Raw genomic sequence first — 25,112 nt, forward strand, 5'->3', positions numbered from 1 at the left:
TGGATTCTGCCCACGTTCCAAATCACACTGCATAGTGTGTGACATCAATTTCTAATAGCACCTAAACACAGTGCAGTTTTGCCTTGATTGTCATGTGATAAATCACGGTACACTGCATTGTACAAAGCTTTTCGCTTCAAAGACGTTCCTGCTCCTTTTTGGGGTGACAAGCTTTGTGCCATGTGGTTTGTCGCACAATTTATTGCAGGACAATCACAGTAAATCCCAATCTCAAATCACCAGATGTGAACAGGGCCTTAGTGTCACCCTGATTATTCTGATCCTGCATCCCTAATGTATGATTAAGAAAAAAAATATATATAGGTATATTGGACTTCAGCTTTTATTGACTATTCTGATTTAAAGTGGTTGCAAAGGCTCAAGTTTTTTTTACCTTCATGCATTCTATTCATGAAGGTAAAAAACCTTCTGTGTGCAGCAGCCCCGCCTAAAACTTACCTGAGCCCCATCGTGATCCAGCATGTGCATGAGAGCCTCAGCTCTCCGGAGACTCTCCCTCCTCATTGGCTGAGACAGCAGCTGTCAATCACAGCCAATGACGAGTGAGCGGAGGCAGGGCTGAGCCGTGTCTGTGTGTGAATGGACACACAGAACAGCGGCTCGGGAGTGAGCCTGCTTGGGTGCTACCATAGCAAGCTGCATGCTCTTAAGGCACTTGGCAGGAGGGAGGGGCCAGGAGCGCTGATGGGGGACGGGGATGGGGGAAGAGGAAGATTGCCTTTATTATTACTTTAAAAGTGCACCTGTGTTAAACCAAAAAAAAATTGCATCTCACCAATTCTTAGGTGAGGTGGCTGCATTAATTTCCTTTTTTCCTTTGTTTTCATCTGGTGATCCTGTGAGTAAGTCTGTTATTTTTCAATTTGTTGACATCTGTGTGCATTTGCCACACTGAAACGCACTTGCTGAACAAGTCAAAAGTGCATGTGAAAAAGTTCCCCTTTAAATGCTATGCAACTGTTCACATCTGTGCACTACCTTTTTATACAGTGCGCTACACTTTTGAAAAGTTTTGCTTGCTGCATCTTCAGTGCATTTTGTGAAAAACACACCAAAAATGCACCTTTTATTATACTCAATGTTAGCGCACCAAAATTGCATGTTTTTTTAAGGGCGTTTTTTTGGAGTCACATGTTCATTTTTCCCAGATGACCAGGGAGGAGAAGGCATGTAAGATGCATTATGCGTTGCAGTGAATTTTAAAAACACACTTGAAACGCAATATGCATTTAGGTGCTTACAATGGTCAGCTTTTATTTATTTATGTAAAACCTTTATCCCAACAGGAAAATACTGTTTGATGTAGCTGCCTATAAAAATGTAAGTTGAAGTTCAGCTTCACCTGGCTCGACTTCTTGTTGACCATCGACCCCTAACCCCCTCCCCCCAATGGCTTCCCTTGTGTTTTTAAAAATGCAGTATCAGGCTGTTTGAACACTGTCAGACCTCATTCACACTCGGCATTTTGATAACACTTTTAATGTTAGCTGTGTAAAGTCACATTAAAAACGTGAGTTTTTCAACCTTTTTTTTAGCATTTTTACATTAGCGTTTAGCGGCATTTTGCCGCTATTAGCAGTGTTTTCCCACATTTTTCTGCGTTTGTATTTTTTAGCATTTTTCTGGTAAAAAAAAGTCCAAAAACGCAGGTTTGCGGCATTTTACCGCGTTTTGTTGGGTTATATAGCGTTAGAACGTTTTTACAGCTTAAAAACTCCTCTAGAAATGCACTAGTCCTGTGTTTTTTTTCCAGCCAAGAAACGTCCCAGCCAAAAACATTGATTACAGTCTATGTGTGCATGGACACATAGGATAACATGCTGGGGAGTTTACTGGCTGTAGAAAAAAACATCAAAAGCCAAAAACAAGAGCTGTAAAAATGTCAAATGTGCATGAGGACCCTTGACCCATAGACATTCGTTCTTGCATGATATATGTACAATTTGAGTCTTGGGTGGTATAGGTGTTATTGTAAACTCCTGGGCAGGGGCGGACTGACAACTCATGGGGCCCCCGGGCAATAGGGGATCATGGGGCCCCTGTGTCCTTGCCCTAACTCAAAAAAGCCTATGAAAAAGGTACCAGTGGCATCTCATAGGGCCCCCTACTGACCCCGGGCCCTCGGGCGGTGCCCGAGTTTCCAAATGGTCAGTCCGCCCCTGCTCCTGGGTTAAATATACCATATTATGATGCTGTGGATGGGTTCTTAGGGGTTGCATTCAGAGGATCTATGTGGTCTATAACTTCTACATTTGTAAGGTCATTGTTTTTTCCCTTCTTCTTTGTGTTCCTTAATTTGTAAGTAGTTGTAAACCTCAGACATGAAATATGAACAAAGCATATCCCTCTATAGTATGTACTTGTCTCAATCCAGAGCACTAAGCTGTTGATTTACTAAAGCTGCATGGTGCAAAATCCGGTACAGCTCTGCGCTGAAACCAATTGGCTGCCAGGTTGTTTTGTCAAAGCTTAATTGAACAAACTGAAGTCAGAAGCTGACTGGTTACCATGTTTGCTAATTTTGGACTCTCCAGTTTTATCAAACAAACCCCTACGTGTCATTTCTCTCTGCTGCCTCAGTCCTCTGCTATCAGCATGAATCACTTCTGACAAGTTTTACTGACACCAAGAGAAAAATGGGGACCTCCAGCAGATTGACAGCCTCAGCTCTTTTCCTGTGAGCTGTGTAAAAGGGAAGGGTCTCTTCCCTTCAATCAGCTCTCAGTGCTCTCCACACTGATGTCACTTCAGTTCTCCTCCCACTTTTTTCAGAACTCTCACACAAGCTTTATAAATGCAGCACTTTGAAAGGATGTAGCCTGCAGGTAAACAGGTACAACTTATGTAGGAGCAGGGACGGACTGACCATTCGAGCACTCGGGCACTGCCTGAGGGCCCGGGATCAGTAGGGGGCCCCATGAAATGCCCCTGGTACCTTTCATTGGCTTTTTCATAGGCCTTTTTGGGTGTGGGCGAGGACACAGGGGTCCCTTGATCCACTATTGCCCGGGGGCCCCATGAGTTGTCAGTCCACCCCTGTGTAGGAAGACATGTTTCATCTCTGTGTAGCACCTGAGGCCAATCACTTCACTGCATATATGTAAGGGTTTACAAACCACTTTAATCCTGACACAATCCTTGTTATCTGATAGGTTTAGGACTAGAGATGAGCGAATCGAACATGACGAAGTGGAATTCGTTCCGAAGATTTGGAAAAATTCTATTCGCGACGAATCCGAAGATTAGCAAACTTCGGATGCACGAATCGAATTTTCCCAAAAATGGCGGCGACATGTGTGGCCACGGAGAAAATGGACAGAGAAGATGGGGCGGGGATCTCTGGGAAGGTGCGCAGACAAGGCGCGCTGACCCATAATGCATTCATGACATGTGATCGCATTAGCCAATCAGCAGCCAGCCAGCACTATAAATCGCGGCCATCTTAGAATTCTCCATTAGCCTCCGGTCATTCAAGAGAGACAGACCTGTCTGTATTAAGGGACAGAGTTAGGGCCACAGAGACTTTAGGGCCACAGAATCGTTACTCAGGGACACAGAATCGTTACTCAGGGACACAGAATCGTTACTCAGGGACACTCAGGGACACAGAATCGTTACTCAGGGACACAGAATCGTTACTTAGGGCCACAGCTATCAAAGAATCGAAAATTTAAAGTGACATACACCCTTTTTTTTTTTGGTGGCTGTCGTGCACAGTTGGTGCTACAGTTTGCCGATTGTGCAAAATAAACTGACTTTCTGCTTCACAACCACTATTGTACGTTCAAAGAGTTAAATCCATTTACACGCCGGCTGGTGGTAATATTTTTTGGGTGATTAGTGCATTCCAGTGACACAAACGTACAGTTTACAGCCAACGGCAAGCTGCAATTGACCGATTGTGTACAATAAACTGACTTTCTGCTTCACAACCACTATTGTACATTCAAAGAGTTAAATCCATTTACACGCCGGCTGGCGGTAATATTTTTTGGGTGATTAGTGCATTCCAGTGACAGAAACGTACAGTTTACAGCCAACGGCAAGCTGCAATTGACCGATTGTGCTAAATAAACTGACTTTCTGCTTCACAACCACTATTGTACGTTCAAAGAGTTAGATCCATTTACACGCCGGGTGGCGGTAATATTTTTTGGGTGATTAGTGCATTCCAGTGACATAAACGTACAGTTTCCAGCCAACGGCAAGCTGCAATTGACCGATTGTGCTAAATAAACTGACTTTCTGCTTCACAACCACTATTGTACGTTCAAAGAGTTAGATCCATTTACACGCCGGGTGGCGGTAATATTTTTTGGGTGATTAGTGCATTCCAGTGACATAAACGTACAGTTTCCAGCCAACGGCAAGCTGCAATTGACCGATTGTGCTAAATAAACTGACTTTCTGCTTCACAACCACTATTGTACGTTCAAAGAGTTAGATCCATTTACACGCCGGGTGGCGGTAATATTTTTTGGGTGATTAGTGCATTCCAGTGACATAAACGTACAGTTTCCAGCCAACGGCAAGCTGCAATTGACCGATTGTGCTAAATAAACTGACTTTCTGCTTCACAACCACTATTGTACGTTCAAAGAGTTAAATCGATTTACACGCCGGCTGGCGGTAATATTTTTTGGGTGATTAGTGCATTCCAGTGACATAAACGTACAGTTTACAGCCAACGGCAAGCTGCAATTGACCGATTGTGTACAATAAACTGACTTTCTGCTTCACAACCACTATTGTACGTTCAAAGAGTTAAATCCATTTACACGCCGGCTGGCGGTAATATTTTATGGGTGATTAGTGCATTCCAGTGACATAAACGTACAGTTTCCAGCCAACGGCAAGCTGCAATTGACCGATTGTGCTAAATAAACTGACTTTCTGCTTCACAACCACTATTGTACGTTCAAAGAGTTAGATCCATTTACACGCCGGCTGGCGGTAATATTTTTTGGGTGATTAGTGCATTCCAGTGACATAAACGTACAGTTTCCAGCCAACGGCAAGCTGCAATTGACCGATTGTGCTAAATAAACTGACTTTCTGCTTCACAACCACTATTGTACGTTCAAAGAGTTAGATCCATTTACACGCTGGGTGGCGGTAATATTTTTTGGGTGATTAGTGCATTCCAGTGACATAAACGTACAGTTTCCAGCCAACGGCAAGCTGCAATTGACCGATTGTGTACAATAAACTGACTTTCTGCTTCACAACCACTATTGTACGTTCAAAGAGTTAAATCCATTTACACGCCGGCTGGCGGTAATATTTTTTGAGTAATTAGTGCATTCCAGTGACATAAACGTACAGTTTCCAGCCAACGGCAAGCTGCAATTGACCGATTGTGCTAAATAAACTGACTTTCTGCTTCACAACCACTATTGTACGTTCAAAGAGTTAAATCCGGTTTTATTTTTGGGGTGCTTATTGAATTAAAGAGCATGTCAGACAACACGCAGAGGAGTGGCAGAGGAGGCAATGTTTCAGGAGCGAGCAGACGTGGCAGCAGAGGAAGGGGTCGAGGCAGCACTAGTCGCAGCCAGAGGCCAGTGCTCCCGGTGTCATCCAGCGGTCGTGTCTCCACCGACAACCCTGCCGTCATCGATTGGTTGACTCGGTCGTCTTCCTCTTCCCAGGTCACCTCTGACACCTACAGCCAACGGTCGGTGGGTACGTCAGACACAACCGTTAGTTGGCATGGCCCGGGAGCAAGCCCACTGAAATCACGTGTCCTCTACCTGCCCCTGTCCTTTGGTGTTCCCTCACCAAGCGAAGTATCGCATGCTGTGGGCTCAGCCCCACTGTACAGTGAGGAAGAGCTAACAGAGGGCGGTCAGGAAAGGGGGGAGACATCCGCCTCTTCAGCAGCCAGGCGAAGAAGTACTGGCGAGGAGAGTGGCTCGGTAGCCGGTCTAGAGACAGGTCTGTCTCCTGACCCACACGCAGCCGAGGGGGCTAGTAGTGACGCGGAGACCCTAATTGATGATGATGAGGCTGATCGCACTTGGCAGCCTCGTCGTCATCAGGCTATTGCTTCCGCATCATCAGGAGAAGAGGGTGCCAGCTTGCCAGCGAGCAAAACAGTCGGTGGGTTGCCCAGGAGGCAGCAGGGTCGCAGCAGTGTCAGTGGAGCCAAACGGCCACGGAGTAGAGCACCAGCTCCACTGCAGCCTACCACCACAGCCAGTAGTGGTGCCGGTGTGCACGGAGGAAGTAGCAGTCAGCCAGTGAGGAGTAGCGGGGGCAAAGTTTCCTACTCGGCGGTGTGGCAATTTTTCGTCAAGCCGCCCGAGGAAGTAAACGTAGCCGTATGTCGACTATGTGGCCAGAAAGTCAAGCGTGGCCAGGGGGCCAATGTTGGGACTACAGCGTTGCGTCAGCATATGCAGCGTCGCCATTCGGTGGCCTGGGAAAACCGTGATAAAGATACGGCGGTTCTGCCTGCCCCAGCCCCCGCTCCATCACCCGCTCCGTTACTTGCTCCATCACCCGACGTCAATCGCCCTCTATCAGCCAGTCAAGGCTCCAACACCTCTGCTGAGGGGAGTTGTCGCTCGTTGGCATCTTCCGCTCATTCAGATACTCCTTCTCCTGCTACTCCTCTTCACGGATTCCGTCAGCAGTCTTTCTTGGAATCCGTTTCCAAGAGACAACAGTTTGCGAGCACGCACCCGACGGTGCAGAAGCTGAACGTCCTCCTGTCCAAGTTGCTGGTGCTGCAGTCCCTCCCTTTCCAAGTGGTGGACTCAGCACCTTTCCGAGAAATGATGGCTTGTGCTGCGCCGCGGTGGAGAGTGCCAAGCCGGCATTTCTTCGCCAAAAAGGCAGTGCCAGCCCTGCATTCACATGCAGAAGAGATGGTGGGCCAGTCTTTGAGCATGTCGGTCTCTGCCAAAGTGCACGGCAGCGCCGACGTGTGGAGCTGTAACTACGGTCAGGGACAGTACATGTCATTTACGGCCCACTGGGTGAACGTGGTGCCGGCACAGCCGCACCAGCAACTTGGACAGGTCACGCCGCTTTTGCCTCCACGTTTGCACGTCCTTGGTCCAGCAAAGATGTCCGCCTCTACCACCTCTTCTTCCGCCGTGTCCTCAGCCGCCACCCCCGTGCCAAGTCCCATTACCCGACCGGCATATCACATGTGCAGGGCGCAACGGTGTCACGCTGTGCTGCACCTGGTATGCCTTGGCGAACGTAGTCACACAGGGGAGGAACTTCTGAGTGTAATGAACAGAGAAATCGACAGATGGCTGTCTCCGCGCAAACTGAAAATCGGAACCATGTTGACCGACAACGGAAAGAACATGGTGTCTGCTCTGCGTCAAGGAAGGTTGTGCCATGCGCCATGCATGGCTCACGTGTTCAATCTGGTTGTCAAGCGGTTCCTAAAATCCACCATCCCACTGCAAGACATCCTTAAAATGTCACGTAAACTTTGCATGCATTTCAGCCATTCCTACACCGCAAAGCACACCCTCCTTGAGCTGCAGCAGCAGAACGGAATTCCACAGCATCGCCTGATCTGCGACGTTGCAACAAGGTGGAATTCAACCCTACATATGTTAGACCGCCTTTACGAACAGCGAAAGGCCATCACCGATTTCCTGATGTTACAAGCGGATAAAGGTACTCCCCTGTGTAACTTAGATGTCAGCCATTGGCAGCTCATGCGTGACACCTGCCGCTTGCTCAGGCCCTTTGAGGAGGCCACGCTATTCGTGAGTCGGCAGGACTATGGGATGAATGACGTCATTCCTCTGTTGCACGTCCTGGAACAAATGCTGTTAACAATGGCTGGTCAGGGTGCGGTAGACGTGGCACACAGATCTCAACGCCACATGACCCCTGTGGGGGCAGGACAGGAAGAAGAGGAGGAGGTAGAGGAGGACATTGGTGCTCAGGAATTATTGAGTGAAATGGGTGTTTTTTACACTCAGCGGACAGGAGTGGAGGAGCAGGAGCATCTGGTAGAGGAGGAGGAGGAGACAGAGGACCCAGACGCACCATGGCAGTATGCTGTGGAGATGGAGGCAGGGAGTGCCTCGCATTCCTTGGCACAAATGGCCCATAGCATGCTCGGTTGCTTGCGTAGCGACAGCCGAATAATAACCATCAGACAGAGGGATGACTTTTGGCTGTCCACCTTGTTGGACCCTCGCTACCGTTCAAAAATGGTGGCCTTTTTCACACCTGCTGAGAGGGAGGCCAAAATAAAGTACTATAAAAACCACCTATGTAGTCAGTTGGTCTCTGCCTTTCTGCGCCAACGTCCATCCTCAGACACTGTGGGTCCTGTGCGCTCGCGGGAATTGCTTTGTATATCTGTCGCCTTAGGGGCCGCTGTCTGGCGACATAATTTTTTGTCACTGTGTAGACATCTATTTATAGGCCGATGTTTGGCCACAAAAATATATTTAGTAATAACCTAGCCGTTCAGGCCGCTCCCTGAACACTTCGGGAATTGCTTTGTATATCTGTCGCCTTAGAGGCCGCTGTCTGAACAGCTCATGAATTGCTTTCTATATGTGTCGCCTTTGAGGCCGCTGGCTGGACAGCTGATGAATTGATTTGTATATACAGTATGTACTTATTGTCCGCTGTCCGGACAGCTCATGAATTACTTTTTGTATATAGCCTTCCAAACCACTCTCAGAATAAGTCATGATATTCATGCTGTGTATAGCCTTATAGGCCAATGGTCAATCAAGTCATGATTGTTATAGTGTGTATAGCCTTATAGGCCGCTGTCTTTACAACTTTATAATTCCATGCAGTATATAGCCCTATCGGCCACTTTCTGGCATCCAGTTGCTGTAGCCCCCATCACCACACTGTGCCACGGGCCCCTGTACCGCCTTCTCATACTGCTGCCAGATCCATCTTCTGCCATGTGCGTCTTTGTCGTCTGCTCACGCTGCTGGGTTCCAGTTTTAAACCTAGGCCTGTGTATGGCTTCCGAATACTGCTGCCTCCACCGCCACCCTGCGCCATGTGCCTCTGTCATCTGCTCACGCTGCTGACGGCTTCCGCTTTTTAACCTAGGCCTGTGTATGGCTTCCGAATACTGCTGCCTCCACCGCCACCCTGCGCCATGTGCCTCTGTTGTCTGCTCACGCTGCTGACGGCTTCCGCTTTTTAAACTAGTCCTGTGTTTGTCTTCCGAATACTGCTGCCTCCACCGCCACCCTGCGCCATGTGCCACTTTCGGGTCTCCTCACACTGCTGCCAGGTCCATACTGATTCATGGCCCCCTGTACCGGCTCCTCATGAACGTGGTTCAGCCGGTTTGCATCACTTAACGGCAAATCGTTGACAAATGCTGGGACGTTCAGTGTTGTGCGCATTAAGCCAGACACCAAAGGGCAGCACAGACCTGTTATTACTCGCTCAAGCATGGCTGAACAAAACCAGTCTCTACCACAAATTGGACCCAGACCTGCCCAGGGTCTCGTAACTAGATTGCACGGAGGAGTAGAGTCCGTTATCGGAATTAAATAGACAAAACGCCACACCAAAAAGAGTGGCCATTTCCAACACTTATTCCAGAAAGAGGAACAACCCGTTTCATATACGGCCCGTAGACGTTTCACGTCTGCCACATTCAGTCGATTTAAGACGCAAGCTCCACTTCCTGTGGTCTCTGACCGTCGATATACCTTTAAGTGTCAGCTTTGAAGCTATATTCCCTCCGGAGCACTGACACTGGTGCCCTTCCGTCAACATGCCTTTAAGTTTCAGTTTTCAACCATATTCCCCACAGAAGCCAAACTCTTGGGTATCCCAGAAGCTGCTCAGCGGGTCAGGGCAATAAAGCTCCCGGTTCGCAGGTTGTTCCGTCTTATGGATGGAAGTATGACGGTATATGATCTTCTTCGCACCCACGGCATTACCTCATAAAATTTCTGCATTGCATCTGCAATCACAACGCTGACTTCCCGGATCGCCACTCAGCGATTGGACTCTTGATAGTCGTCTCCCCACACTGCTGCTGGGGGGACTTTTTAACCTAGGCCTGTGTATGGCCTTCAATTGAAGCTGCTTCCGCTCCGCCACTCTGCCATTGGACTCTTGATAGTCGTCTCCCCACGCTGCTGCTGGGGGACTTTTTAACATAGGCCTCTGTATGGCCTTTAATTGAAGCTGCTTACGCTCCGCCACTCTGCCATGGGCCTCTTGGGTATCCCAGAAGCTGCTCAGCGGGTCAGGGCAATAAAGCTCCCTGTTCGCAGGTTGTTCCGTCTTATGGATGGAAGTACGACGGTATATGATCTTCTTCGCACCCACGGCATTACTTCGTAGAATTTCTGCATTTGCATCTGCAATCACAACGCTGACTTCCCGGATCGCCACTCAGCCATTGGACTCTTGATAGTCGTCTCCCCACACTGCTGCTGGGGGGACTTTTTAACCTAGGCCTGTGTATGGCCTTCAATTGAAGCTGCTTCCGCTCCGCCACGCTGCCATTGGACTCTTGATAGTCGTCTCCCCACGCTGCTGCTGGGGGGACTTTTTAACCTAGGCCTGTGTATGGCCTTCAATTGAAGCTGCTTCTGCTCCGCCACTCTGCCATTGGACTCTTGATAGTCGTCTCCCCACACTGCTGCTGGGGGGACTTTTTAACATAGGCCTCTGTATGGCCTTCAAGCTGCTTACGCTTCGCCACTCTGCCATGGGCCCCTGTACCGCCTCCTCTTGCTGCTGCCAGGTCCAGAGTGTGTCATGGGTCCCTGTACGGCCTCCCATTGCTGCTGACTTCATCGCCAGACTCTGCCATGTGCCACTTTCAGGTCTCCTTACACTGTTGGTGGGTTCCATTTTGTGATAGGGTGCTGTATGGCCTTCCATTGCTGCTGCCTCCACCGCCACCCTGCGCCATGTGCCTCTGTCGTCTGCTCACGCTGCTGACGGCTTCCGCTTTTTAACCGAGGCCTGTGTTTGGCTTCCGAATACTGCTGCATCCACCGCCACCCTGCGCCATGTGTCTCTGTCGTCTGCTCACGCTGCTGACGGCTTCCGCTTTTTAACCTAGGCCTGTGTATGGCTTCAGAATAATGCTGCCTACACCGCCACCCTGCGCCATGTGCCTCTGTCGTCTGCTCACGCTGCTGCCAGGTCCATACTGATTCATGGCCCCCTGTACCGGCTCCTCATGAACGTGGTTCAGCGGGTTTGCATCACTGAACAAAACCAGTCTCTACCACAAATTGGACCCAGACCTGCCCAGGGTCTCGTAAGTAGATTGCACGGAGGAGTAGAGTTCGTTATTGGAATTAACTGTGAGGGACATTTAAACATAGGCCTCTGTATGGCCTTCAATTTTAGCTGCTTACGCTCCGCCACTCTGCCATGGGCCCCTGTACCGCCTCCTCATGCTGCTGCCAGGCCCGTAATCTGCCATGGGCCCCCGTACCGACTCCTCATGCTGCTGCCAGGCCCGTAATCTGTCATGGGCCCCTGTACCGCCTCCTCATGCTGCTGCCAGGTCCAGAGTGTGTCATGGGTCCCTGTACGGCCTCCCATTGCTGCTGTCTCCATCGCCACACTCTGCCATGTGCCACTTTCAGGTCTCCTCACACTGCTGGTGGGTTCCATTTTGTCATAGGGTGCTGTATGGCCTCCCATTGCTGCTGCCTCCACCGCCACACTGTGGCTCCACACTCTGGTTTTGGCCCCGTGACTGCCCAAATGAGTGAAGTGTGCGGTGATTCTAAGATCGACGGCACTCATCTGCATGTCATACTGACTGACAGTATTATTTCTCTTCCCCAGCAGACTCCAAGGGCATTTAAATTAAAGGTACAGTGTTCTGCACTGATATAAAGGCTCTCTGAAGCCTAGAAACACCCTTTTTATAAGTTAAATTCGCAGCGAATATATTCGGCTCGAAGCGAATTTATTCCGCGAATTCGGCGAATCAGCCGAACCGAATTTTTGAATAATTCGCTCATCTCTATTTATGACTGTCTGTCATCAGCACTGAGGCCAGGTAAGAGAGGAGACAACCTCTGTGAACGCTTTCAGATAGAATTTTTTCGAGACTTGTTATCTATAAAGTTAATATACAAAATCCTCTTGCGCTCTTATGTAAGACAGTAGTGGGAAAAAAAAAATATATATATCTCACACCAGATATTCAACAGCTGCTAACATCTAATCCTATACCAAAATAGGTCAATAAAGCATAAACATAGATAAATGATGTAGCGCTTATACATGAACAATAAAAGGGTGTTCCAAGATGGCCATCTTGGAACACCCTTTGAGTTCTATGCCTACACCCAACATATGGGAAAAACGCTGTATGAAACTCTGCTCATGTGAGTTTGCACTTTACTTGTTTTTGATGTTTAAATAAAAGGTCTACACTATGGAGGATGTCTTCTTTTTTCTTATGGGGATTTGAGCTGGGATTCATCTTGCTCATTGGCCCGCAAGGATACTAGAGGAGAGGTGGAAGCTGTGTCCTGTGGAAACATTTTCAAGCTATATAACCGTGAGGAGCTCTTCCTAGTCCTAGTGGTGGTATATTAAAAGCTCTGTGGCCCTGCAGGGTCGCAGGTTGGAGGTGAGAGGCCATTTTAGCCATTATTGGATCACATTCAAGGGTGTGTGGGTTCACACACATTCCTTTGATTTGCATGAACAAAAGGAATGTGACACAGATCACTGGATTTCTTCTCCTCGTGTGTATTGTTTGCAGTGTTTTTTACATTTTGTATTAAAGTTTTATATACCCAAGTAGTATATTGAGGATTGGAAGTGTCACGTATCTTATTTTTGTCCTATGTGGATAAAAGAGCTTGGTTTGCTCCTGCACATGTGGATTGCTTCACTATTTAAGGCCTATGTTAGGAATGATTACACAGTAATTTCACTTGGGGGTCACTACATTACTTTATTTATTGTTCATGTATAAGCGCTACATCATTTATCTATGTTTATCTATAAAGTTGTCACTGGTGGAGAAACTTCCATGAGACCAATAAACACTTCAGCTCCGAAAGGTTTTACCCCCTTCATGACCAGACCATTTTTTGCTATACTGCACTGCGCTACTAATTGGTAATTGCATGTGCAATGCTGTCCCCAACAAAATTTATATACGTTTTTTCACACAAATAAAGCTTTCTTTTGGTGGTGTTTGATCACCACTGGGTTTTTTATTTTTTGCGATATAAACAAAAAAAGACAGAAAAATTTGAAAAAAAAACCCACAATATTTTTTACTTTCTGTTATAAAACATATCCAATAAAAAAATTAAAAATCAAATTTCTTCATACATTTTGGCCAAAATGTATTCTACTACATGTCTTTGATAAAAAAAATCCCAATAAATGTATATTGATTGGCTTTTGTGAAAGTTATAGCTACAAACTATGGTACTACTACTACTGGATTTACTACTAATGGTGGCGATCAGCGACTTATAATGGAACTGTGAGAGTGCTGTGAGCAATCTGACACTAACTGCCACTGACATCACCAGTGACATTAAAGTGTTACTAAACCCACGACCCTGCATTAACTATATCTGATCTCCCACAGTACAGAGAACATGGAAATGCAATTATTTTAGTAAATATAAACTGATAAATATCTTTTCTCATCAGCAGTTAGAGCCAGGGGCGGACTGACAACTCATGGGGCCCCCGGGCAATAGGGGATCATGGGGCCCCTGTGTCCTCACCCACACCCAAAAACACCTATGAAAAAGGTACCAGGGGCATCTCATGGGGCCCCCTACTGACCCAGGGCCCTCGGGCAGTGCCCGAGTTCCCAAATGGTCAGTCCGCCCCTGGTTAGAGCAGTCTTGTGACTTCAGCTGAACACTGGTTAAAGCTTGTAGGAGGAGTTTTCTTTCTGCTCTAAGAGGATGCAGAACCCCTGACCTCTATCTGGACAGTACTGATTGGCCCTGTGCTGATCACATGCACTCTCCTAAGAAAAAAAAAAACCTCTCTAGCAATACACACTAAACTGAACATGTGCAGAAGGGCTACAGGTTCAGTCTGTCTTATCAGCATGGACATTTGAACAAGAGGGCCAGAGAAGTCAGGATCAAACAGCATTTTTATGCAATGCAGAGGATTAACCCTTAGGTTTCTCAGTGAGTATACCAAGCATGCGTTACTGCATATACAGACTGATTTTACTGTTGTGGGTTTAGTAACACTTTAATACCATGATCAGTGATAATACTATACACTGTCACTTTACTAATTTCCCTGGATGGGATTGGGTTAACATCTAGGGCGATCAAGGAGTTAAAGTGTGCCTAACTATGTGTAATGTGTGTAAAGTGTGCTGCTTTCACTCAATGATGAGAAATGTACAGATCGCTCTCTCTGTACAGAGCTCTGTGCTGTTTACCAACACAGAGCTCTGGGTTGTGATCATACACAGCGGATCAGCAGGTACCAGCTGTGAATCATTGTCTGGTACCTGCTGACAGACATCCGCTGTGTACAGCCATGCGCCTGAAACCTGGAAGTAGGCAGTGATGTACCCGTATATCACTGTGCCTACAGTGGCTACCTATCCGCAGTACATTGACAACGGGTGGTTGTGAAGAGGATAAGGCTTCATGCACAATGGGCATCAAAAACGCAGTATGTGCCCATGCCCTAATAGGTGTTCACAGGCATTTAGAGGCAGGAAAAAACACCATTGCTTGCACATTCAGGAGAGGAACATTTCAGCAGAAAAAAAGCCTAATGTGTCCAAACACTAGGCACTTTTAGCACTTGAGCTTTCATTCATTTAAATGACCAGAAAAAAACAATGTTCTGGCCAATGGAATGAATGAATGCCCAAAGTTCTGACACCCCTAAATGCATTCGTAAAATGTTTTCTACACTGCTTTTGTCCTGCAAGGTGAAAGTCATTTAGAAGACCTGGGCAAAAACCTAGTGTGCATGAGGCCTAACGTAGTTTTAAAGCATTTATCCACTATCCAGTCTGGGTGAAATTTGTGTTTTTCCATAGTACATATCTACTTACCTCACAGTAACCATTTTCTGCAGCTATATGTAGAGCTGTTGTCCCCTTTGCATCTTTCACATCTACATCATGCTTTCTTTTTAGTACGTAGTTGGTAATTTGTATGTTTCTAGCCAATACAGACAGATGGAGCATGTTCATGCCATTGTTACTTTCTTCTTCAAGGGACAGTCCAAGAGATACCAGGTAATCCAGCACATGGATGTGATCATTGACAGAACACCACTGCAGTGCAGTCCACTTATTGTTGTCTCTGATGGTGGGAGACGCATTATATTTTAGCAGGGTTTGAACACATTGCAGGTGTCCATTTGCTGCAGCCAAATGCAATGGTGATTCTCCAGATGCGGTCTGAGTATCAGGTGATGCCTCGCACTGTAACAGCAGTTCTGTTATTTGTGTATGTCCGTTCCAGGCAGCACGATGAAGTGGGGTGTAGTTCCACAAATCCCTGATATTTACAGATGCACCTTTTTGTAGAAGGTATTTCACTAGATCAGGATTTCCACGGCATGATGCTATGTGTAGTGGGGACCATCCACTGCAATTCCTGTCAAGTACAAAGATATGCAGATATAAAACAGAACAGAACAGATGCAATCGCAAGCATAGACAGACATCTTTAAACTACTAAACCCGCAACAGTAAAATCAATCTGTATACAGTATGCAGTAAAGCATGCTTGTTATACTCACTGTGGAACCTAAAGGGTTAATCCTCTACATTATGTATAAAAGATGTTTGATCCTGGCTTTTCAGATCCTCCCCTTCCTCTACTGTCCCCAATATAACTCCTGATAGAACAGAGGCTTGGAGGCAAGCTGCACGTGTTCAGTTTGATGTGTATTGCTAGAAAGTTTTTTTTTTCTTGGGAGAGTGCATGTGATCAGCATAGGGCCAATCAGTACTGTCCAGACAGAGGTCAGGAGTCCTGCAGCCTCATAGGGGAGAATGAATACTCCTACAAGCTTTAACCAGTGCTCTGCTGGACATTGATAGAAGTCACAAGACTGCTATACACTGCTGATGAAAAAAAAGGTATTTAGCAGTTTGTTTTTACTAAAATAATTGCATTTCCATGTTGTGTGTACTGTGGGAGACCAGATATAGTAGAATGCAGGGTCCTGGGTTCAGTAACACTTTAATCAAACCTACAAACACATATAATAATTTACTGTTCATGATAATATATATTGTATCTATACACACTACAGATGTAGTGTTTTATGTAATTCTGTAACTAAAATCCACCCTTTAAAGCATCCCTTGAAAGGCACACAGAAAACACACCACATTTCCTCCTGGCATAGCTGGAGCACACCAATATACCATGTAGCTTTAAATCGGTAATCTGTAGCTTTAAATCGGTACACTTTCGGGATTACACTGATGCCACTAGATTGTGACATATTATGCCATACCCTACGCACAGATTTTCTGATTCCTGGAGAGGTCATTACAGAAATAACAAACCCATTCAAAAGGTCTGAGGGTTGTGTCCAGGGGCGGACTGACCATTTGGAAACTCGGGCACTGCCCGAGGGCCCGGGGTCAGTAGGGGGCCCTATGAGATGCCCCTGGTACCTTTTTCATAGTCTTTTTTGAGTTTGGGCAAGGACACAGGGGCCCCATGATCCCCTATTGCCCGGGGGCCCCATGAGTTGTCAGTCTGCCCCTGCTTGTGTCAAAATATACAGTACATGCAGTGCTCAAAATAAATGAGTACACCCCAACATATTTGTCAGAAAACCTTTACTTTCCTTTCAGAATCAACATTTTCTATGGGACACTATACTACAAAATACTCCCACAAATGCGGGTTATTGATTGCAAACAAGATTTAACAAAGATGGAATGGCAACCATCTCACAGAGACATCCAGGCCATCCATGGACGTCGGCAGGAGCGTCTTCTGATGAGAAGTGTTGAAGAAAATTGCAATTCAAGTTCACTGCAATTCACTAAAGAAGTAGAAAGCCAAACAGGGGTGACTGTTTCCCATAACACAATATGGCATACACTGCAGAGGAACAGCATGCATGGGAGTCATCCACGAAGAAAGCCGCTCCTAAAGCCCATGCACAAAAAGCCCGCCTAGAATTTGCCAGGGCCCATGCTGAAAAAGAAGAAAACTACTGGGCCTTTGTACTCTGTAGTGATGAGACCAAGATTCATCTTTTTTAAACTGATAGCTTCAAAACTGTATGGCAACTCGAAGGTGAGGAGTAAAAAAAAATGCATGGTGCCTACAGTGAAACATGGTGGTGGCAGTGTCCTTCTGTGGGGCTGCATGAGTGCTGCTGGTGTCGGGGAGCTGCATTTCATTGATGGTATCATGAATTCACAGATGTACTGCTCTATATTGAAAGAGAAGATGCTACCATCACTCCGTGCCCTTGGTCGTCGAGTACTAATCTCAGGAGCGGACTGACAACTCATGGGGCCCCCGGGCAATAGGGGATCATGGGGCCCCTGTGTCCTTGCCCAAACTCAAAAAAGCCTATGAAAAAGGTACCAGGGGCATCTCATGGGGCCCCCTACTGACTCCGGCCCTCGGGCAGTGCCCGAGTTTCCAAATGGTCAGTCCGCCCCTGCTCACTCTGAGCTTTCTCATTCTGGAGCTTGCCTGTATTTTGCTTGATGGACCTTTGACAAAGTGGACATTTGATAAAGTGGAGTGGAAAACAGGAGATTATAATAGGAGTCTACTAACCTGTAAGTGACAACTGTTATTAGTAATATTAATATTGTAACTGGGATAATGATTGCTAGCAGGGTTGAAGGTTTTGTGCAGTGCACAGTGTGCTGCATGAATGCAACAATGGAGCAACAGCTCCAGGATGGATACCGCTGCAACAGATGTGATACAGGTTGCCCTTCTTGAAGCTCACGTTAGAGATCTGGAGGAGTAAGTTGCAACACTGGGCAGAACTGACAACCTTGAAAGGGGTTTTCTGCTCTCTGGGCAGATAGCTAATGGGATTGATGTGGAGGGTTGAGGGGTTAGTCAGGATTATCAGGTAGGAAGATGGGTTACTGTAGTGAGAGGGAGTAGTAGGGGCTCACAGAAAAGGAAGGTCAGCCCTGGGTTTGAGCACCCAAACAGATTTGCCAAGTTTGGTGAAGATGTTGGGGTGGCAAGCTCAGGAGTGGCAACCCTGGATGTCACTGCTATCCCTAACAGTCTGGAGGGCAGACCATCTGGGAGGGTGGTGAGGGTAGTGCAGGAAGGCCTATACAGCTGGTGGTAATAGTGGATTCTATAATCAGAAGGACTGATAATAATAATTTGTGGCCAGGATCAAATGGTTTGCTGTCTTCCTGGTGCCAGGGTTCGGCATGTGGTGGACCGGTTTGATAAATTACTGGGAGGGGCTGGGCATGACCCAGCTGTCTTGGACCATATTGGAACCAATGACAGAATACATGGAAGGTGAAGGCTCCTTAAGAATCAATTTAAAGAACTAGGCTGCAGGTTGAAGGGAAGGACCTCCAAGGTGATATTCTCTGAAATATTACCTGTTGCATGCACAGCTCAGGAAAGACAGAGGGAGAATAGATAACTAAATGCATGGTTAAAGACCTGGAGTAAGAGGGAAGGATTTGGGTTTCTAGAGCACTGGGCTGACTTTTCATTGGGGTGCAACCTATATGCTAGAGATGGTTTGCACCTAAATGGAAGGGGGTCTGCTATGCTGGGGGTGAGGTTTAAGGGACGGCTGGAGAAGTATTTAAACTAGGATCGAGGGGGGAGGGAGAATTAGATATAATGGGGCAGACATATCAGACAGGGGTCAGTACTTATTGGTAGGTAAAATGGGGAAAGATGGGAGGGGGGGGGAGGCAGGTGGTAAGAAGGTTCCCATGTTACAAACAACCTTTGGAATTAGTACCATTTGTATGAAAATAAAAAATCTGCAAAATACGTGTGCAAAAGTTGTCAATTAATTAAGGTGTTTGCTCACCAACGTCAGAAGTCTGCCAAGCAAAATAGGTGAGTTGGAAGCTTTGGTGCATGAAGAGAACTATGATTTAATTGGTATTGCTGAATCTTGGCTTCATTCTTCACATGACTGGACCATTAATATTCCTGGCTATGTTGTGGTGGTGGTGTCAGTCTCTATGATCTCATGATCATCATCTATGATGATAAGTGATCTCAGAGCGAGTGTGAAAGAAGACCTAATTGATGGAGAGTGTGATGAGGCTGAAGCATTATGGGTGGAATTGCCCATGGGTAATGGTTGGAGTTTGTTATAGGCTGCCCAGTTTTATTGAGGTGGAGACTCATCTCCTTGCCCAGATCAAAAGGGCTGCAAGGGCTGGGACAGTGATAATAATGGGGGATTTTAACTACCTGGAAATTGACTGGAGTAATAGTACTGCAGGAACAGTTAAAGGGTAAAAATTTATAAACCTACTACAGGACAATTTTATGGTATAGTTCAAAGAGGCATCAACTAGGAATGATGCTCTGCTGGACCTGGTAATCTCAAACCATGCAGAGCTTATTACTAATGTCCATGTAAAAGAACATCTGGGTAGCAGTGACCATAACATGATTTCATTTATTGTTAGCTGTAAACAACAAGCGCATATGGGAAAAATAAAACCACTTAACTTTAAGAGAGCTAATTTTCTAAGGCTGAAAGCTGCTCTCCAAGACATAGATTGGGTGGGAATATTGGCATCGATTAACACAACACAGAAATGGGAGTTCTTCAAAAAGACTGTATGTGAACACTCTGCAAAATATATTCCCATGGGCAACAAGTTTAAAAGGCTAAAAATCAAACTTGGCTTACTGACAAAGTTAAAAAAGCTATAGATAGTAAGAAAAGAGCTTTTAATAAATATAAAAATGAAGGAACGCTATCGTTGTTTAACATTACAAAGAATATAACAGAATATGTAAAAAGGAAATCAAGGTCGCAAAAATTGAAAACGAATGACAGATTGCAAAAGATAGAAGGACAAACCAAAGGAGCATGGGGGAGCTCTTGTCCATATTGAGCATGGTATTGACACAGCTCGAGATGATCCACATTGGCTCACAATTGATATGATCCAGAAATATTTAGAGAGAATAAAGGTGAATAAAGCACCTGGACTGGATGGCATACACCCACGGATCCTTAAAGAATTGAGCTCTGTCAATTCAAAGCCATTGTTTCTAATTTTTAGGCACTCTTTTATGACTGGCATAGTACCAATGGATTGGCGTAAGGCCAATGTGGTGCCAATATTTAAAAAGAGATCAAAATCTTTACCAAGTAATTATTGATCTGTTAGTTTAACTTCTATAGTTGAGAAGATACTGGAGAGTTTAATAAAAGACCACATACTGTAGATGAGTTCTTGCTGGAAATAAAATATTTTAAGCTACAGACAGCATGGGTCCATGAAAGACAGAAGTTGTCAAACAAATCTGATTTCTTTTTATGAGGAGGTGAGCAAAACCTTAGACAGAGGGGTGGCTGTGGACGTGGTATACTTGGATTTTGCAAAAGCGTTTGACACAGTTCACCACACACGGCTAATGTGTAAGGTAAAGTCTACAGGCTGTTTGCTCCTCTCAGTACAGGCACCCCCTCCCAGCCTACCACCCCAACAGGGTATACATTGGATGCTGTGTGACTCAGAATAGGAAGATGGTGGACCAAGACAAATTAGCTGAAGCAGTACATGGAAATAGGGGATCGATCAGTCATAACATTAAAAAGCGCTGCCACAACATGTGAGTCCAACATTACAAGGTAAGGCAAAAAACAGCACACGGAATATAACTACACAAATACCTAGCTAAAACAACAAAAACATTTGAAAATGTACAGTAACTTTAAACTGCAAGCAAAAGATAGCTTTGGCTGATTTACTTCTGCTTGCAAACAAATGGCAGGGAATTGCTTTTATCTGTACTAGACCCTTATCCTAGATGAGGATCTAATATAAATGCTAATGGGGGATCTCCATAAAAAAAGGTGTTGTGTTCCCCCCCAAAAAAACACTCTCCCCCAAATTTCATACCAGACCCTTATCTGAGCACGCAGATTGGCAGGTCAGCAAAGGGGAGAAATGAGTGTTCCAAGCCACATGCCCTCAACATGGGGGGTACCTTTCCAGGGGGGAACACCCTGACAAAGCATCTAGTCCCTTTATTAATCAGGACAAGGGCCTCTAGGTCTCTAGGTGATGAGAATCAACTCTTGGAGGAGAATCAACACATCTGCTTACGCTGTTACACTTTCTCTGAATAAAATCTATTGGAAATCTCCGTGATATAATTTTACCAAATATGGACATCACTTCAGCTTTGTTTACTTTAGTGGCGGGGACCCATAGCTGTCATTTAGCATGAGTGAAGTGATGGGAGATGAGTTGACAGTCGGAGGTTCTCTTTCAGTGGGTTGGCAGGAGTCATTTATCATGACTGACAGAGATCTGCATTGATGAACAACATGACTGACAGTGTAGTTACACTATGGGACATTTTTTAAATTAAAGGACTTGTCAAAAACCCTATGTGTATGTTAATTTACTTTTCACATTTTCTTTTTGTGAATGAGTAGGGTACTGTGTATTCACATGGGTTTGGGTGGGATTTAGGGGCCCCATTAATGTTACAGGGGCTTTCTTATTCTGATAATCCTGGTGTGGATTTTTGGGGAGACCCCAGGTTTTTTTGGTGGTTTTACAAGAGACATTCATAATAATTGAAGTGCATGTACATTGATGGAGGACGCGATTGACAATGGAGTTACACTGTGGGACATTTTTTTAAATTAATGTATTCAGGGGGGGCAGTATATAAGGGCCCTATTATTGTTTCAGATTTCAGTGATCTTGGTGTGGATTTTTTGGGAAACCCCACATTTTTTTTCTTTTTTTTTTGCATATGGTTTATTTCTGAAATTCATACCAGACCCGAATGCTAATGTATCATTTTCTCGATTCATACAGGCATTCAATTTCTTTGTATTCTGGAAGCAATCTACGTTATCACATATGTCTGTGAATACTTTATCTGCTCTTTGCTCCATATCTCTTTGATGGGGATTACCTTGTATGACTTGCTATATCAGCATACATTTTTTTTTAAGTTATCATGATCTTAATTAATCTTTCCAGGATCCATCAGGAAACATTCCTCTATAAAAAGAAACACTTTAATAACTGCTCTAAAATTACTACCAGATGGCTGAAGGCACAGATTTTATAAATTTACCCCAAGTTGGGGACATGTTTCGGTCAGCACACTGATTCAAATTTATAGGCTAATTGTGTCAGCAGAATGCTGCAAAGGCTTTTCTTGTTTAATGCAGCATATATTATAACAAAAAATGTACTTAATATCTCCTTGCTGCTGGAGAATTTCACAATAAATTTCCATATTGAAACTGAAGCCACATTTGTTAAATGACTGCCACCTCTTAATGCATTAGATGATAATCTATGACCCTCTTGCACTAATGGAACTAACACTGTTCAGTATTTTTTATTTAATGTTCTTTGTTCAACAAGCAGCTGTGAACGTTTCACTCTAGGAACCCCTCAAGCACTAAAAGGGACATAGCATCGTAGTGATACTCCAAATGAGCCACACTGGAAAAGTGCAATCATAGATAGCACTGTGAGATGTTAGCCGTCACATCCCGTGTTTTGAAGAAAGAAAAAAAAACATAAGCCTTAGTTCATATCAGGGGCGGACTGACCATTTGGAAACTCGGGCACTGCCCGAGGGCCCGAGGTCAGTAGGGGGCCCCATGAGATGTCCCTGGTACCTTTTTCCATAGGCTTTTTTGAGTTTGGGCAAGGACACAGGGGCCCCATGATCCCCTATTGCCCAGGGTCCCCATGAGTTGTCAGTCCGCCCCTGGTTCACATCATGTAGAATCATTCATCAATCATCATTTTCAAAGCATTTAACAAGCTTCATACAGCTTTCTGGAAGCTTTTAGAGCACTCTTAGTGCCTAACTGTAGTTGCTAAAGTGATATTAAAGGCTATATATACAGCACATATATTCTTTTTTGTTAACCGCTTCCTGACTGCCCGATAACGGATACACTGCTACAGGGCGGCACGGGTGCGCAAAATCATGTATATATACGTGATTTTGCATTTCCAGGAAGGGGGTGCTGCCATTTGCAGCTGTGGCTGTCAATCACCGGGTCCCAGGCAGCAATTACTTGCCAACTCCTGGTAAACAATACAGTTCTCCTCCTTGTCAGCTCGTTCACGCTGCTTTGGATGGCTGTGTACAGCACAGCCATTCAAAGCAGTGTGATCACAGTGAAGTACAAACACAGAGCTAAAGTGAAACAGCACACAGTTAACCCTTTTGATTGCCCCTCATGTTAACCCCTTCCTGCCCAGTGCCCTTAGTACAGTGTCAGTGCTTTTTTTAGCACTATTTTTTTAAACTATTATTATACAGAATGTATATAGTGCCAGCAGTTTGCTCAGCGCTTTACAATATAACGGGAGACAATACAGCAACAATACAGTTCACTACAAGAGGTATGACGGCCCTGCTCCTTGGAGCTTACAATCTAACACTGATCACTGTATTGGTGTCACTGGGGATGTCAGTGACACCAAGTCAGTTCCCCCAGTGTCAGAATGCCCATCGGAGACCCACAACAAGTCGCTGATCACCATCATTACTAGTAACAATTAAAAAAATTTCCAGTATATATACCGCCATTTGTAAACACTATAACGTTCATGTAAACCTGTTAATTTACACGTTTTGGGATTTTGTTTAGCAAAAACATGTAGCAGAATACATTTTGGCCTAAATTTATGAGGAAATTTGATTTTTTAATTTTTTTACTGGACATGTTTAATAGCAAAAAGTCCAAAAAATTTTTTTCCCTCAAAATTGTCGGTCTTTTTTTTTTAATAGCGCAAAATTTAAAAACCGTACAGGTGATCAAATACCACCAAAAATAAGCTCAATTTGTGGAAAAAAAAAAGTAAATTTAATTTGCATGACCGCGCAATTGTCAGTTAAAGTAATGCAGTGCCGTAATGCAAAAAATGGCCTTATCAGTAAAGGGGGATCCTCAGGAGGGCAAGTGGTTAAAATAAAAAAAACTGTATGCTTATCTGCTCTGTGCAACAATATTGCACAAAGCAGTCTCTTACCTCCTCCTTGGCAGTCCCCCACCGTCACTGTCCACTCCTCACTTCTACGGGTGCCTCCTCAGCAAGTTGAACACCAAGGAGGCACCCATGCGCATGCAGTTCAGAGCCAGGTTGTGTGCATCCATAGACACACACAGTGCCTGTAAGCCATGTCCCTGCTCCCTTCTAACAGGAGTTTGACTGACTCCTGCTGCTCTCATTGTCTATTGTGAGACCAGGAAGTTAAAGGAGAGGTGCTGCAGCTGAGACAGCGCTGGGGTGGAAACAAAACTCTGGTAAGTGTTTAGGGATGGGGATAGGTAGGACAAATAGTGGGTTGTTTCTTACCTTGATGCAGAGAATGCATTAACCTTCCTAGCAGTCTGATTATGTCAGTTTTTCTGTGCTCAAAGTGGTACATTTTTTTGCATAGAAATATGTTGTTTTTTTTATTGTAGTCTAGTAAACATCCCGGGTATGATAAAATTTGAAACACGAAATCATAAATTATAATGTAATAAATAATCATAAAAAAAAATAATATAATAATACATTTAATTCAATAATATAATCAAACCAAAAACACTGAAATTTGAAATATAGCGCCAAGTTCACACATCACTGAGCAAAGTCGCAAAATCGTTTTCAGTGTCTGATGACGAATTTCCCCACGAATCATTATCACTCAATTCTGCAAGTGGTTCTAATTTACTATATTTGTATATATTTGTATATCAGCTGTATTCTAGCTGGTCTAAAATCGCTTTTGACCTAAAGGGATGCTTTTTGGACGCCATGGACATTTCTCAGTTTCCAGGCAGAAAGAACAGTAAAAATGCAGGCAGGGCACAGGACAAAGCACTTGGGACAACATGTATGTGAAATGGTTTGATACAGTAGTGTTTTACTATGTGATTTTAGTGTATTGAGTGAATGTCACTTT

General features: G+C 45.0%; 1 protein-coding gene across 1 annotated transcript in view; it reads right to left on the minus strand.

Annotated features, from left to right (window-relative positions):
• The window catches only part of LOC149463237 (uncharacterized), a 50,033-nt gene that overhangs the window by 11,803 nt on the left and 13,118 nt on the right, over window positions 1-25,112 (minus strand). The window contains exon 2 of the mRNA XM_089675671.1: window positions 15,041-15,590. Within this exon, the coding sequence (XP_089531797.1) occupies window positions 15,041-15,590 (550 nt within the window). The remainder of the gene's footprint in view (window positions 1-15,040; window positions 15,591-25,112) is intronic.

The sequence above is a fragment of the Staurois parvus genome, unplaced genomic scaffold (genome assembly GCF_062004578.1).
Source record: "Staurois parvus isolate SC_StPar_1 unplaced genomic scaffold, SC_StPar_1.0 ptg000155l, whole genome shotgun sequence".
Classification (NCBI taxonomy): Eukaryota; Metazoa; Chordata; class Amphibia; order Anura; family Ranidae; genus Staurois; species Staurois parvus.